The following is a 17,304-nucleotide window of genomic DNA, read 5'->3' as shown; positions in this document are numbered from 1 at the left end:
GTAGTGATTACTTGTTAGTGCTTTACCTAGCATTCCTGAAGGCATAACTTTTATTCCTTGTATTGGTAGTGTCTAAAATAATTTCAGCTGCTACTGAACGCAGTTTGGCTCATCCTTCTCTGTAAAAAAAAAAGGTTGGTAATTTTGTATTGTCATTACATCTTAGGATTCCCCCTTCCTATGTTACCTTGGTCCCCGCACCCTTTTAGGAAGATTTGGAGCCATTAAACTTTCCCTTTTATTGGAAGAACTAAATCTTTCAGCTTTTTTCCAGCCTCATGATCTAATGTGACAGTTCGTGGGTGATGTCTATTCCACTTCAAAGAGGCAGGTAGCCTAGGGCCAGCCAGCTGTATTGTGGATTCTGCGGATTTGGCTTGCTGTTCCTGCTGGGTGTCATCTGTCTTCTTAGTCTTGCGGTGGATAATTTTTGTCCTTCCCTAACATCATCTGCCTGAGCAGTTCCTGCCTGGCAGGCCTGTCTGTCCAGGTTGAGCATCAAATATGGTAACCATATGACTAATCTGACAAGGCAACTACTCCAAACAGAGCAGCCCCGGGCTCACTTTGACCAGGATCAGCATCACAGCCCACAAACTTCCAACAATCGCAACCACAGTCTCAGTTTTCCATCACAGATGCTGCCCATGGACTTAATTCTGCTCACGCAAACTATGTCTCCCTTTCTGTCTCCCACCCCCCACAACCGCTCTCTGAAAGGATGTCATTCCAATTCTTTGTACCTTGCGAGAAGTCTGCCTCAACAGGTTTGGGTTTCCCTGCCTACTGCCAGCTTTTGACTCAAACACCGCCACTTGGGATGAAACAATCCTTTAGTGGATTATCATTGCTAGACAGCCTGTGGGAAAAATGACAGGGCTCAGCATGTTAATCCAAAGATTTTGCGATCTCAAATGCAGCTAACACTAACTGCAGATGGCAAGATGATCCCTAAAAGAGAAAGCAGTTTCCATTGCAAGGCAAAAGTGACACAATTTGTTTAGTAAATCTTCCCCAAAACTCTACATGATGACTACATATGTTGATTTTCAGGCTCAGAGCCATATATATTCCCATAGCTTTATGATTTGATGACTCTATCGTACAAGCTGACAGGTAGGCAATCTGAAGACACTGTCTTTTTTAACCATTACCTTCTATCCCTTTCATTGAAAAGAAAAATGCTTCCACAATTATTAATCTTGGGAGGGGAGGTAGAGAATGTGAGTATGCAAAGCAAAAAAGAAAAGCCTAATCTTGCACATACGCATCAGATAAAGGATTTTTAAGAAGTTAAAAACAATGTCTGTTACAAAACATCCCCGACACTGTTCACCCCCCCCCCCCCATGTAGAATTAACCTCTATACAGGAAAAGACATGTAATCATATATGAAATGTAAGAACATATAGGTTGCTAGGGCCAACTATGGTTGCCTGAGTGGTTCAGTTGAGCCAGAATAATGATTCGATTATGGTAGAAGTGACACAAAAGTTCTTTCCTCCAAAGAAATTATCACTGTAGTGGAAAACCAGGTACAAAACATCCATCTGAAATCGGTAGTTGTGAAAAAGAGGTTATGTCTCTGGAAGCAAGACGGCCCTAAAAGTATTTTCTTGGTGACTGGAGTGGATAAGAAAGACTTGATTGATGTGTAAAGGAGCACCTTAAAATTATTGTCAATAGGAGAAAAGGGGAAAGCAAGAAATTTGACAGCTTTGTTAATAACCATACGGATGTTGAGAGGACCAGTGGAGCACTGTGCACTAGTAAACCATTCACAATTTGTGAGCAAATGACAACTATCACCTGCCAGGCCCTCCCTAGATCACAGCACATATTCCTCCTGCTTCATGGTCCTGCTATTTTCTTGTTTTGTGTGCACACGCGTCTTAATCACACACTTTGGAGGTATGCTGTTTAAATGCTGTTTAAATGACACACGCATCTTAAGAGGCCAGAAGCTGCGCCAAAGCAGCTTCCTGCTTCTTAGGACACATGCATCATTTAAACAGCATACCTCCAAAGTGACCCGAAGCAGCATTATTTTGGCCTGTCTGTTCAAGCCCTTAGTCTCAAAGGCGCCACAAGATCCCTTCGCACACTGCTTTTTTCAGACTAACAGGGCTAGGTCTTTCAGTTCCATCCATTTCAGTGGCTGCCTTCTAAACATGCTCAAATATGGATGTAGAGAAATTGGAGTGTCCAAAGGAGGATGACGAAAATGGTCTTGTGAGAGACTTGCAGAACTGTTTAGCCTTGAGAAGATACGATAGCCTTGTTTAAATGTTTGAAAGGATGTCATATTGAGGAGGGAGCAAGCTTGTTTTCTGCTGCTCCAGAAAGTAGAACATGGAACAATGGCTGCAAGCTCCAGGATCAGAGATTCCACCTCAAAGTTAGGAGGAACTTCCTGAGGGTAAGGGCTGTTCAACAGTGGAAAACACTCCCTCAGAGTGTGGTGGAGTCTCCCTCCTTGGAAGTCTTTAAACAGAGGCTGGATGGCCATGTGTCAGGGATGCTTTGATTGAGAGTTCCTGCATGGCAGGGGGGTTGGACTAGATGGCTCTTGTGGTCTCTTCCAAGTCTATGATTCTATGAAATAGAAAGCCAACCCATTCAATTTCAGGACAGTGGACACTGTAGCTTTTAAGCTTGAATTAGTCCAACAAGCCGGCCAAAGCTCATACTACCAGCTTCTTTCTTAGACGAGATTGCCACACTATACTCTTATAGCGCTGCTATTCCACTTTAACTGCTCTGGCTGCCTCCTGTTGCATTCTGGGATTTGCAGTTTAAGGAGGGGGCATTTAGAATCCTCAGCCATAGAGCTCTTAGGCCTCACTGAACTACAAACCCCAGAATGCAACAGGAGGCAGCCGGAGCAAATATAGTGGACCAAGGCAGCACTATGAGAGTATAAGAGGGATAATGGGTTTTATTTAAATTTGTACTGTTGTATTTTATTGTACTATAAGCCGCCTTGATCCTGTTGGAGAGGTGGGATAAAAACAAAATTTTATTATTATTATTATTATTATTATTATTATGTAGTGTGCGGTAATCTTGTGTGTGTGTGTGTGTGTGTGTGTCAAAGGTTTCCCAGATCCCTTTGCACATTGATTTTTCCAAACTAATAGGTCTAGGTCTTTCAATTCCATCCGTTTCAGTGGCTCCCTTCTAATAATGCCCAAATAGAGAGCTAATCCATTCAATGTTAGGACAACAGGACAAACAAAAAATACAAAAAACTGCCTTTCTTAAGCTTCAATTAACTCAATAATAATAATAAAATTTTATTTTTATCCCGCCTCTCCAACAGGATGGAGGCGGCTTACAATACAATAAACAACACAATACAACAACACAAATTCAAACCCCATTATCCCTCTTACACTCTTCTTTTGCATGAGTCTCTCACTTCACTCTTTTTAGACCAATCGGAAAGAGCCTATGACGTCACAAGGGGTCTCCCTTTCTCCAGGTTTCTCACAAGCAAAGTAGAAGCTTCTTTTGCACATGCGCAGTACCCGCAAAGGATTCTACAGCTGCACATGCGCACTTGGAAGGTTTCTCTCGAACGCCGCCTCATAGCGACGGCTGTAGGAAGCGAGGAGATGAGCAGCAGCGGCGGTTCAAGTCCGGCGGCGGCTCTGAGCCCCAGTAAAAGCGGCGAGTCTCCGTTTCCCGGTGGCGGTAGCAAGAAGCGGGATTCGCTGGGCTCGGCGTCATCCCAAGCTATTTTGAAAGGCAAGCGGCGCCGACGTTTCAACGGACGCTTCGTTCTCTTTGTGGTTGACGGACGTTGCGCATGCGCAGTGCGACTTTGGCTTCAAGCGTGTGCGCGTGCGCAGTACGACTTTGGCTTCAAATGGGTCTGAAGCCCTTTCCCTCCAATGCAGTAGTCTGTCCCTCTGGAGTTGCTGCAGATGTTAAGTGTTCCTGGACTGTAGGGAAGAGGCAGAAGTCTAGGGCTGCATCCTCACTGCAGAAATAATCCAGTTTGAGGCCTAGCATTTGGCTCAATGCTAGGGAATTTTGGGAACTGTAGTTTTGTGAGACATTGAGCCTTCACTGTCAGAAAACTCTAGGGCCATAAATAAACTACAGTTCCCAGAATTCCATAGTACTGAGCCAGAGCAGCTAAGGCTGTCTCAAATTGGATTGTTTCTGCAGTGTGTTCTGGACCAAGCTCTGCATCCGCACTGCAGAAGTAATCCAGTTTGGCACCACTTTAACAGCCATGGCTTCATGAACTGGAATTCAGGGGACTGTGGTTTATTGTGGCACCAGAGCTCTCTGACAGAGAAGGCTCAATGTCTCACAAAACTACAGCTCTCAGAATTCCCTAGCATTGAGCCAAAGGCAGCTAAAGCGGTCTCAAACTGGATTATTTCTGAGGTGCAGATGCAACCTAAGAAGTGAGCTCCGCAGACAGAATTGCAGGAACATCTTTTAAAATCTCTGTTTGATAATGCTGTTAAAATCTATATCTGCAATACAGAATGACTCTCCCTTATCTGAAATGCTTGGGACCAGGAGTATTTTGGACTTTGGGGATATATATAAATATATATGATTTTTCAATTCCTGTATTTGCATATATGTACTTAGTGAGATATCTTGGAGATGGGATCCAGATCTGAGCACAAAATCCATTTTATGTTTCATATATACTCTATACAAATAGCCTGAAGGTGCTTTTATACATTTTTAATAATTTTGTGAATGAAGCAAAGTTTGTGTACATTGAACCAACAGAAAGCAAAGGTGTCGCTATCTCAGCCACCCATAAAAAGAGTTTGGGTTTTTGGAATATTTAAGATTTCAGAATTCCAGATAAGGGAGACTCAGTTTGTACTGCGCAATGGTTAAATGCTTGTACTGCAGCCACTCACAAACCACAATGTTATGAGTTCAGCACCAACCAGGGGCTTGCATCCTTCCATCATTTACTAAAATGCATACCCAGCTTGTTGGGGGCACTTAGCTTACACTTTGATTATTGCTACCAGTGCTGCTTGCTTTGCCCAAGTCTCTCCTTTTGGATTCTGGCCTCAAGGGGAGAGTGACTGAGTAAAGTGGTGAGCTGTGCAGGGGCTGGTGGCAAGATTAGATGTTGATGTTGGTAAGAAACAGTCCTCTAAAGCAAAGATGGGTAAAGCACAGCCCATAGGCCACACACATCCCCCGAGGTCATTTTTTTTGCCCATGAAGAGCAAAAAAAAAGTTATGATATATATAGAGAGAGGGGGGGCAAGTCACACACTCTCATCCTCAGAGGATGGCAATGGCGAACCCCCTCTGAACAAATCTTGCCAAGAAAACCCCATGATAGGTTCACCTTAGGGTCGCCATAAGTCAGAAATGACTTGAAGATGCACAACTATATATATACACATCTACACCAAAAATGATTAAAATAGCCAGACATTCTCTCCAGGAGGCATAGAGGACATATGTAATTATATAAAAAATACAATTTCACATATAACAGTAACCATGCAAAACTATTCTTGAATTAATCTCAGTGTACAAGCCATATTGACCAAAAGCTCTTTTTAAAAAATCAGTTCTGTAAAGCAGGGGTTCCCAACCTGTGTTCTGAGGAGCCCTTAGGGCTCTGCGTGCGCTTCCCATCCATATCTGGATGGCTACTTATGTGATGGGGGGAAAGCATTTTTAAGTCACACAATCCATCTTCCTAAAATGAACAGCTGTTTTACAGTGACCATCCATCCCTTCAATTCCATCTCTGTAACTGCTGCAAAATTGGAAGAGGGAAGAAGAATTGGACTGGTGAAAGAGGAGATGTAAGGAAACGGGGGAAGGGTATATTGGAAAGATGTGAACCACTTGGATTTCTTGCCAGTCTTCAGTAAAGACTAAACATTTTAAAGATAGCCATGTTTATTATTAATGTATCTCATTACTTTTCTTATAGATGTTGGAGAAATATATTCTCGGCTTTTGGATCACAGGCCAGTCATTCAAGGAGAAATCCGTTATTTCATTAAAGAATTTGAAGTAGGTTTGATATTTACATTTTTGAAATAATGTACCTTGAAAATAGGAAAGAAGATAGTCCTGAACTTTCAAAGATTTGAATGAAATGATCTTTCATAGGTCCAAAACACTCTGCAGAAATAACTGTCATGACTCAATGTTAGGGAATCCTTGGATTTGTAGTTTGTTGTGGCACCAGAGCTCTCTGACAGAGAAGGCTAAATGTCTCACAAAACTACTGAGTCAGGGCAGTTAAAGCAGTCTCAAATTGGGTTATTTCTACAGTGTGTTGGACCATAAAAGCTGTCAATGAGTAAATGTGTGCAAAACTAGGCTGAAATCCTAAACATAAATCAAAATCAACAATATTTGCTTCAAAAGAGAAGTTCCACTTTGCAGCCTTTGCATTGCTTTTGAATCTGTTGTTGTTGGTTTTGTTTTTGGAAATTCCATCTCTTCAAAAAAAAACAACAACAACAACAACACAAGAGTTGTAATTTAAGAATCTTATGTTTGCTTTCCATATTTCACGGGGGTCTTGTGCCCCTAACCCTAGTGAATATGGAGGGACAAGTGAATACATTTGCCACAAGATGGCAGCAAAACCTTAACAAGATTAGGAAGAAAGCTATGTGGGACCTGACTGTCAGTTTCCCTTCAAGACAAGAGAATAAAATTATCAAATCCAAAACTAGGCTTTTAAAATGTTTTTAAGTAAAATAAAGTGTTCAAGATGGAAAAACGTGACAATGTAGAATTAATCTGCTTCAGTGCATTTTGAAGCATTAATATGCAATCCTGTACATGTTTGTTCCCAAGTAGGTTTGTACATCAGGGGTGAGCAAAGTGCAGCCCATGTATCTCATATGGCCCCTTGCCCAACACCATTTAAACTTTTATTGGGCATTTTTCTTTGCCTCCAAAAGCACCCAACAGCATTTTTGCCCCTATTTTCTTCATGCCTTCCACGATACTCCTCAAATTGGCCCAAAGTCAGCTAAAAATGAAATTAAATCAGAAATGATGTGACATCTTTGCAATGGGACTGCTGTTGCAGCCCACAGTTGCCCACTTCAAATATATAGGAATGCACCCAACATGACCAAGACCTAACTATAATATACTATTTAACACTTCAGCCCTATTCATGTCTGCAGATAAGAGTTCAATGGGGCATGTTTCCAGGTACATGAGAATAGGAGGGTTGTAAAATCTTGTTGGCCCTGATGGACACATCTAGTGTCATTTGTGGGCTGTGCATGCATCCACATGTACATAATCACTGAAGATCACTGGTGGGATGGGGGTGTTGAGCAGCTGCTTCAGAGTTGTTCGTGAGGTGACTCTGATCGGAATTGCTGCTTACCGTCTCCCATTAGTGGGGCAGAAACAGCAGTCACAATGACTGCTTTTGGGTCTTTGGAAGCAGAAGGTCTTTAGCTTCCTCCCACCCCCAGTAACTGTAAACAGAATCTCTGCTTCAGCACTTCCATTACTGGTTTGGAAGTGATTATTTGGGTTGTTCCTATCAGGGGGTCGGGAGAGGAGGGTTATGCCTGATGGGCCTAACTTTTTTCAGGGGTTGTTACACTGGATCTTGCCCATTTGTCAGTAAATAATTACTGTATATACTCAACTATAAGTTAACCTCATGTACAAGTCAAGGGCAGGTTTTGAGGCCAAAACTGGGGATTTTGATATGACCCATGGATAAGTCGAGGATAAAATTTAGGGGCTTGTAACAAAGGATCTAAAGCAGTAATTCCCAAGCTTTGATTCTCCAGATGTTCTGGACTTCAGCTCCCATAATTCCTGACCATTGGCCAAGCTGGCTGAGGGTTCTGAGAGTTGAAGTCCAAAACACTTGAAGGACCAAAGTTTGGGAATCACTGATCTAAAAGATGATGCAAAGGAGAAGAAAGGCAAAGAAACTTACAAGATTCCAGCAGGCATAACTGTTTGTCCTCATCCTAAAGGCTGGATGAATGAGAGAATATATGGGAAGGGGTCAGAGCTTCCAGGACAGATTATGCTCTCACTTTTCACCAGGGAACAGTTTCTTTTATCTTTTTCTTTTCTTTATAAGAGTTACTTTGACCAGTAGCTACCTTGACTCAGAGTTTTGGGGTCAAATTTTGATTAAAATTTCTAGACTTACACATTAGTATATACAGTAAAACTTGGTAGAATATTTAGAATTTCCCCCTCCCCCTTTCAAATCTTTCCATTAGGAAAAACGTGGTCTCCGAGAAGTCCGGGTTCTTGAAAACCTAAAGAGCACTGTTTTTGAGGCAAATGATAAAACTCTGCCAAAGTGTGAACAAGTAATGCGTGGAAATCTAAATGAAGCCCTCAGCAGATGTAAGCTTGAAGTTATTTGTTTTTCCTCTGTGCTTTTTGCCTTGAAAGAGTTTTCACATATTCTGCGTTTTCAGATAGTTGCTCTGTAGTCCACTGGAAATTGATGTGGTAGCTTTGGCCATCTGTTCACCCAACCTGGCAATATGTAGCATGTTAGCATCATAAATCAGTGGAGTATCCAGCATTAAGCTGACTCATTCCTTACTTTAACTGGATGTGTCCATGCTAATAGATCGATCACCATGCTGTTCGCAACAGCTGATTTTCACCACTGACGAAGACGCTAGTCGAAACGCGTTTGGTTTTTAGGTTTTATTCTTGTTATTGGCTTTTTTACTTTTATCATTGCCATGTGTCCTCTAGAAGTGCAAATATTTCTAAATGCACTCTGACTGTTGGACATCTTTTATATACTAGCTGGGATTTATAGTTTTCAGCTTTGAACACATTGGCAAATACTTGTATTTTTACTGTATACCAGTGACTGTTCTTATCTTCAGGCAAAGAGCACAGCCTTGTCTATATATACTTTTTCTTTGCTTGCCTGTTGGTCAGAAAATTATTGCCAATATACTACTTCTTGAATACAGTAGAGTCTTGATTATCCAACCTTTGGTTATCCGATGTTCTGAGTTATCCGATGTGTTCCATGTTTCTTCATGAGCACGCACACGCACTCATGAAGAAGTGTGGAGTGTCGGATAATAGCTAGCTATGTTTTCCTTAGCCAGAAGGGAGTGCACACACTCCCTGCAGGCTGAGGAAAACCAAGCCAGGATTGAAGGGGAGGACTGGGCCCAATCCTTCCCTTCCCGGCTTGATTCTCCTCAGCCTGCGGGGAGTGCACGCACTCCTTGCAGGCTGAGGAGAACCAAGGCGAGGGCTGGGCTCAGTCCTCCCCTTCCCAGCTTCTTTCCCCTCAGCCTGGAGTGTTGGATAATAGCTGGCTTTGTTTTCCTCTGGGAAGGGGAGGACTGGGCCCAATCCTCCCCTTCCCAGTTTGTTTCTCCTCAGCCTGTGGGGAATGTGCACACTCCCTGCGAGCTGAAGAGTGAGGAGAACCAAGCCGAGGAGGCGAGGGCTGGGCCCAATCCTGCCAAGGGGGAGGATTCTTTTTGCTGCGCAAGGAAGCCGCGTGGTTTGTCCACTGCAGCTTCCTCACGCTGCAAAACAAGGCGCGGGCAGACCACCCTTTTTGGGCGGTCTGTACCCCACCTTAATTTGACTGTAAAACACAGGTGAAGTATTTGTTCAGAGACTAACAAAAGTTTATTGTAAAGCAGGAAAATAAACTGTATCTTGGATTCAAAGTTGTCACTGTTGACTTGTTAATAATGACTTGATCATTTAGTTTTATTCAGTTACAGATTTAGTTAACTTCTCCACACTCTCTCCTGTAATTATCAAACTTATATCCAGGACCCTCACACTGTCCTTATCTTTAGGTTCTTTTCCTAAACCTATACCAGCCACCAAGGCTAAATATCCTCAGGATATGACCCCACAGCAACTCCCTCTCTTGAAGTTCTGTGTGTATAAAGAGTCCCTCAGCACTGGACTCTATCCCTATATGTCCCTCACTTCTGGACTTTAAGTATAACTGTCCCTCTCTGGACGTAGCAAGACCCTCTTGCTCTGAAAACCAAACCCTATCTGAAGTTCTTAACTGCCACAACAGAACTTCCAGTCTTTCCCTGCCAGCATCTCATTGTCTGAGGCAGCTGGCTTGTGATTGGCTGCTGCTAATCCATCTTTTCTCTCCAGTACCCCACCAGTGTTATGTGAAATTTGTGCATACGTTCTGTGGAGAATTCAGCTTTTCTTGGGTCAGAATTTAGATTGCTTTGATCAAACTGTTGCTCATATCTAAAGATGAACCATCCATTTCTGTTCCCTACACTAATTAATTCAACAATTCATTTAACAATCTTTGTAGATATAAGAAATTACATGTGATTGAAAAGTGAATATTGGTGCACTGATGTCTTCTATATATATTTGTTCTTTATACAGTAGGCATTGTATCCATGGGGTACAATTCTGGACCATCACCACCACCCCAGTGGATAACGAAAAAAAAAATAGACCCTCAAGTCCCATTGTTCCTAATAGCAGCAGCATGGACACACCGCCATTGGGGTGAATGGGACACAGCCATCCTCAGATGCTCAAATCTGCAGATGGCAAGAGCCAACTACATTTTGATAAAGGATATACTTACAGAGATAAGAGTGCTCCAGTAGTGAAAATCAATGCTTCTTTATGCAATGAATTGGTTGAATCCAGACTTATATTAACCATACATTTATCCCATCATAGAATCATAGAGTTGGAAGAGACCGCACAGGCCATCCAGTCCAACTCCCTGCCATGCAGGAAATCCAAATCAAAGCATCCCCGACAGATGGCCATCTAGCCTCTGCTTAAAGACCTCCAAGGAAGGAGACTCCACTACACTCCGAGGGAGTGTGTTCCACTGTCAAACAGCCCTTACTGTCAGGAAGTTCTTCCTAATGTTGAGGTGGAATCTCTTTTCCTGTAGCTTCCATCCATTGTTCCAGGTCCTGTTCTCTGAAGCAGCAGAAAACAAGCTTGCTCCCTCCTCAATATGACATCCTTTCAAATATTGAAACAGGGCTATCATATCACCTCTTAACCTTCTCTTCTCCAGGCTAAACATCCCCAGCTCCCTGAGTCGTTCCTCATAGGGCATGGTTTCCAGACCTTTCACCATTTTAGTTGCCCTCCTTTGGACACGCTCCAGTTTCTCAACATCCTTTTTAAATTGTGATGCCCAGAACTGGACACAATATTCCAGGTGGGGCCTGACCAAAGCAGAATACAAATCAATAAAAGTTGGCACAGTTATGACTGGCTCCTTCTCTTGAGTTCACTAAGATTAAAATAGATTTGGTAAATAGTTGAATGGGAGACTACCAATAACAGGTGTTATAGGCACTGGTGTCCCTAATGTTGGTGTCACCTGCTGGGGTAGGGGTGGGGGCTATGGCCAGGCAGGTGAAGGACCAGGGAAGGCAGGATTGGTGCTCACGCACTCATCTCTCCTTCCTTGCAAACATACCTCCTGCTTGGGCAATCGAGCCAAGACACCAGGAAAGGAGGGGCAAGTGCACAGGCACCCTTCCCTGGTGCCTTAGCTCACTTGGGCAAGAGTGCCAGAGCACCCAAGAAGGAGGGAGGGGTATGAACTTGTCCCCCTTTCTCTGCCACTTTGGCTCCCTCATGAGCCACGGCACAAGAGAAGTGGCAGGCCAGCAACATCACCACACACACACCCCACAGCAGGAGGAGGGACCAACTGGGTATCACCCCTCCTCTGAGGTGTCACCTGGTGTTTTCTGCACACCCCCAGCAACACCACTGACTATAAGCTATATGTCAAAGGAAGGAACTGGCAAAACCATCTCTGAGTATTTCTTGCCTAAGAAAACCTGTGAAAATCATGGAGTTACAGTAAGTTGACAGGCAATATGAAACTGTATAGGCTGAGTCCAACCCAATCTCATTAATTTGGTTACAAATGTGTGTTACTATAAGAATGTTCATTGAAACATTATGACCTGTGTATTTCAGTACAAATAGCGAATGACATGATCAACAGATTGCAGCAAAGAGAACAGGAGGAAAGACAGGTAAGTATTAATAAGATAACTTGATAAAATAGGGAGCATGCTATGCAGGATTTAATCTTCAGGGTATTCTGGTAATATTTTGAATAGTTTTTGTCTTACAGCAAAATACTGTATGACCTCAAAATAATTGGCCATGTCTCTATTCTTCTTTCCTTCCTGTACCTACAATTAATGTTATTTACTGTGGTAAATGGGATTTTGTAGTTCTTTAAACCTTTTGCAAGACAGAATAGTCCTCAGCACATCATCTAAGAGAGAAAACAGTTACAAACCAGTGAAAGGATGCTTTATTCTATGTTCAAAGAGTTGCAGTGGCTGGGCGCCCTGGAAGTAATACAATTTTTTTGTCCTAAGATACACTGTTAATTTATATATCTAAACAGTACATTGATTCCCCCCACAAAGTGTTTTGGTATGGCTTTACACATAGGTATTTAGGAACAACTGCCATTTTGCAGTATTGTATTTTGAACACTTCACAGATAAAATGGTCATTTAGTTCCAATCAGAAAGTCACAATGTACTAATGTGGAGAGCCCTTGACCTTCTTTTTCTTTTCCTTTTTTTAAAATGTATTATTATTACTGAGTAACTTTTGGCAATGAAAAAAAACCCAAATCTTCTTTCATAAGGGCTGCAACTAATGTGGAAAGGTAAAGCCACGATTATCAAGTGTGTTCAGAGATGCTTTACAGTTTTTCTCAGGATGGAAAGTTTTCCTTAGAGTTTCCTTCACTGCTAGGGAAAAGGGAAAGATGGTTAAAGAAACCCAAATTCCTATTTTGTGTGGAACAAAAAATACCCAACAGAATGGAAATATAAATCTTTCCTGGTCACTTGAAAACAGTGAACACATTATGAATATGGCTTATTGAAATGGAAGTGTTTCATATTTGTGGATGTTAGTTAATGAAAGGCCATATTATAAGAGCATGTGACTCACTGGAATATCTCACATGGCTGCACATGGCTTGTTTGTAATGCAGATATTCTAAAACCTCAAGATTAGGAAAAACTGCAAGAAGTTAATTCTCCATATTACTGCTGCATTTCACTGTTACAAACAAGCAACCTGTACAGCTTTTTTTACTCTAATGGAGATAAATCATCTATAAGTTGGTGCTACACTGAATGTGTTTTATATCTATATCTCAGTGATAGCAAAATACTACTATAAAATTCCTTATAGTCTAAAGTTGGCAAAGAGATTGGGCGTGAACTGCTGCCTTACACATTTTGCTTTGTCCCTGTTTCATGCATTAATTCCCTATCCCTCTCATTTTTGGAGCTAAGCATGGTGCATATTTGCATTTGCACAAATATTAATGCTAACCAAGACTTTCAGTCATCTGTGAACCCATTTCATACTCTGGTGACAATTTCTGACTTGAATGTAAGCACAATTAGAGTTACTACTTATACACACATAATTTCACCTAGTTTAGAAAGCAGATTTTCAACTATTTATGGCAGTCAGTTTGAGTAGATAATGGAATCTGAGGTGTGAGAAATATAAAATGTAAATGTTTAGCATACAAAGATGCAGATAGCCCAATTAAGACATCCTGAGATAATGTTTATTTAGAAAGAAGAGGTAATGTGATTCCATTTTCACGCTTTTCTAGTTCAGGTCTTCAATACATTTGTGATACACGTTAAGTGTATATAGATACTAAACAACACTAAAACCTTCCTATAGTCCCATATCAAAGAGAGATGAAGAACCTGTCACATATGTAAATACTGTAATCTGGAAAGGAGGATTTTCTTGAGATGCCATTCCAGATTCCAGGATATTTACTTATTCCGTGGAGAAATATTTTATTCATGTATGTGTTCAATTGATTGTAGTCATTTTTTGAAGAGTACAAGGTATCCCCAAGTGGAAAATTTTACAGTATTTACAAAAGTGACAGGTTCTTCATCTCTCTTTGATATGGGACTGTAGGAAGGTTTTAGTGTTGTTTAGTATCTATATACACTTAACGTGTGTCAAAAATCATAGAGCTGCCTCCGTTTCTCTTTGCCATGTCAGTCTCATATCAGTGCTGCTTTATGACTTAATTGGAAAGAACTGTTGAGGGTTTTTTTTCCAGTTAGAGTCAGCTTTAGTTTACTGAATAGATTTCCCTTCCAACATCTGTGCCACCCTGGGAAAGCCAATTTTTTTTCATTGTTGGCTTTCCTTCATTTATGTGCGTCATGGGTCAGCTTCTTTTTTTCATTAACAAGACAGACCTATGTCTTTGCTGCACACTACATGATTCTAAATAGTGCATGTCTAAGATGGGGAATGGCAAACATGACATACAGGATCTTTGTGATCCAAAGTAACTTTTAAAATAATTTTTTTAAGTGTGCAGCTCAAACTGAAGAGTAGTGGTTGTGTATTTTGCTGAAGTTAACTATTTAGACTGGTTGGGGAGACTATTAAACAGAGAAGGCATTGCTTGTTCCATTTTCAAGTTAAATATTTAATGTTGCCAGTCCAGAGTAAAGCCAAGCACTTACTATGTCTGTGTTAGTATTTAGTTTATTTTTTTGTTTTTGTTTTGTTAGCAAGACACTAATATGATGGTTAAACAGAAAGATTGTGGTTGATTCATTTACTTAAATTTTCCATGTACAGTGTTGTCTTCTGCAAGAGCATACAAATAATTTGTGCATAAAACTATAGAATATTACTCATGTCACAACAACGCCTAAACACAAACAGATAGCTACTTACACAGGATCATTTATCAAATAGCAAAGTCTAAGAAAATAAAACATTTTGTAAGAGCAGACTAAAAATTAGATTTACTGGATAAAATTGTTTTGACCTTTTTGAACAATGAAGGCATATCAGCAGAATCCTTGACAGCAGGCAGATTGCTGTTGAATCTTGGTCTCCAAAGTTTTCAAAGCTGAGAATGAAGCAAAAGAAAGGTTGTCTCAAACAGGTGTCATGGGACTGACACGGTGAAATTCATTGTAAAACTCTTACTTTCAAGGAGGCCTGCAGGTTTTCTCTCAAACCAGCACATGTTTCTTGTTTGTCTTCTCCTTACGAAAGGTGTTCCACTAAGCTCTACATTACATACATATAAGAGACACATAGCAGTTGGGAGCAAACTGAAAGGAGCCTCCAACAGGAGCAAAACAGTTTTTAGATGTATTTTGTTTATTTCGTGCTTTTATCATCCAGAGGCTCCCTACTGATTTCTTTTCTCATTCTGTTAAGTGGTTCAGAAATATCTGTCAATTTCCAGAAAGTACATTCATAACTTTCTTTTTCTTCTCAGCTTCAGACTGAGAAGCTAATGGCTGATGAAACACAACGTAGAGCATTGTGGGAGGAATTCATGAAGGAACAGAACAATATAAAAGCAGTTGTGGATGAAGAGCACACAAAAGCTATGGAGCGCCTTAAAGAACAATATGCTGCAATGGAAAAGGACTTGGCCAAACATACTCTTTAAAAAAAAAACCTCAGTTACAGTGAGAATGATCTTCATTTACAGTATTCTTATCTTATTCTCATAATATCCCAACATTTTTCAGTTACTGGGAGCCTGGAACTCAGATGATATACCAGGAATAGCAAAAACAAAATACCTGAGCAGCAAGTATAATATATCTCTAGTTCTGAATAATCATATTCTATGTCGTATTTTTTTAAACATCAGACGATCCAGGAGGGGAAATACCTTTCTCCCCCAGTAAACTAGATTAGCTTCAATGTCTTGTACACACATCTTATTCTTCATGCAGGCCATTCAAATAACTTTCATATTTCCCAAAGAGCAGAAACTTTAGATAATGGAATTATTGGGCTAGGGAGGGAGCATAAATACTTGCAGAAGTATCGTGGCTATCTTATCCCACCAAACTGTGAAAATACAATGCTCTGAAGTTTGTGGACAAACTGTTTATAATAGTGAAGTCACCAACTGAAGTCACCACTACATGGTTTGTTTTGACAAATTAGGATTGTAAAAATAGATTCTCTCCTAATGTATTTTTCCATTATCCAATATGTATTTGTTCTGCTGATGGTTAATGATACAAGAAATAACAATTTTGTTTGTTCTCAGTTACATATTGGGCACTGCTAAAACTTTTGTCTGTGGCAATACTTAATGTTAAATGGTGGTGACCTACTTTTTGTTACTGTGGCAGGCTCAATAACTCTTCTTTGACATGAAGAACTTCACATATCAGAAGCACATGGTATTGTGGAGCATGATGACGACTTCCAGTCTCCACTCAAATTAATCTGTGTTAAATATTACCTTAATGGAAGGAAGTTTCTTGATTAGCCCTTTGTAACTTTTTTAATGCATTAATGGCAGGATAAAAGCTGAAGCAGGCTGGCTAAGGGACAGGAAAATCAAGTATTATTTTAACAGTGAGGCAGTATGTAAAATAGGAACATGTAAAACAAAATTACTCATCTGTGTTGTGACTGCAATAGGCCAACAATGGTTGACTGTATGAATTGTATGGCTTAGTGTCAAGGCTCCATCCTGGCAGCCTGTTGATAATGTGATTAAAGTGAGCAGAGGAGATGGAATAAGTATTTGTGATTTCTTTCAATAACACTGAACTTCTGCCAAGCTGCTCTATGCACTACCGTAAGAGCTGACAGCTTCATCAATCATCATCAGGTACCTGGACTGAAAAGAGCACTTGCCAACACTGAGGCATGTTGGAATGTTGTTAATTCTCTGGTGGATTTGAAAGAAAAAAAATAGATGACTTAAAAACATCTCACACACTAGAAAGAAGGAAAAATAACATCTAATGAAACCCCTATTCAATGCAAAGCAGTCTTTCAAATGGCTATATAAACCTGTCAATATATGTGTGGATTAGTAGGGCAGTAAATTAAAAGTGTACATAGCCTTTCTTTTTCTTTTATTTTTTAACCAAAACAAGCCCCTTTCAGACAGGTTGGAACAGGGGTGAAGAAACTGGCTCACAGAAAGATCTTGGATTACAACTTCCATCATCTTTGACCAGTGGCCATGCTGGCTAGAGCTATTCCCCTAAGGAGAATAGGAATCCAACATCTAGAGGGCCCTGATTATTACAGAATGAATCTACACACTGCACGCTCTATCCCTCCCTCTTGAGCTTTCTGCTCCTTAGCTTTGTACTTTCTAAAACCTCTCCTCAGTAATGCCTGTTAATTTACCTAATGACTCTTAAGGTCTGTGTGAGGTACTGTAGATGAACTGATCTTTAGCCAAAGCTGCTTTGCTGTGACTGTTTGGTGATAGTTCTGTCCCTCATTAGTCAT

General features: G+C 40.8%; 1 protein-coding gene across 2 annotated transcripts; it reads left to right on the top strand.

Annotated features, from left to right (window-relative positions):
* The first annotated feature begins 3,556 nt into the window (after positions 1 to 3,556).
* On the top strand, positions 3,557 to 16,578 carry LOC149317031 (biogenesis of lysosome-related organelles complex 1 subunit 5-like). 2 transcript variants are annotated; one of them, XM_089516704.1, is made up of 6 exons: positions 3,557 to 3,750; positions 5,945 to 6,027; positions 8,238 to 8,367; positions 11,962 to 12,020; positions 15,305 to 15,500; positions 16,182 to 16,578. In XM_089516704.1, the coding sequence occupies exons 1-5, from the start codon at positions 3,618 to 3,620 to the stop codon at positions 15,479 to 15,481; spliced, it is 582 nt and encodes a 193-aa protein (XP_089372830.1). In that variant the 5' UTR covers positions 3,557 to 3,617; the 3' UTR covers positions 15,482 to 15,500; positions 16,182 to 16,578. The 2 variants fall into 2 exon arrangements, with proteins under 2 accessions (XP_089372830.1, XP_089372829.1); XM_089516703.1 differs by having other exon boundaries at positions 15,305 to 16,578.
* The last annotated feature ends 726 nt before the right edge of the window (positions 16,579 to 17,304 follow it).

This window comes from Sceloporus occidentalis, unplaced genomic scaffold (genome assembly GCF_023333645.1).
Source record: "Sceloporus occidentalis isolate IW3139 unplaced genomic scaffold, rSceOcc1.0.p SCAF_3, whole genome shotgun sequence".
Lineage (NCBI taxonomy): Eukaryota > Metazoa > Chordata > Lepidosauria > Squamata > Phrynosomatidae > Sceloporus > Sceloporus occidentalis.
Note: the sequence above shows the minus strand (reverse complement) of the source record. Positions and strands in the feature narration are given on the sequence as shown.

What these genes read in the sequence shown, in the direction of transcription:
- LOC149317031 (XM_089516704.1), top strand. Translation starts at nt 3,618, where the DNA reads ATGAGCAGCAGCGGCGGTTCAAGTCCGGCGGCGGCTCTGAGCCCCAGT. An exon ending in ATTTCATTAAAGAATTTGAA is followed by an intron (nt 6,028 to 8,237) that starts GTAGGTTTGATA and finishes TCTTTCCATTAG; the next exon opens with GAAAAACGTGGTCTCCGAGA. An exon ending in AAATGAAGCCCTCAGCAGAT is followed by an intron (nt 8,368 to 11,961) that starts GTAAGCTTGAAG and finishes TGTGTATTTCAG; the next exon opens with TACAAATAGCGAATGACATG.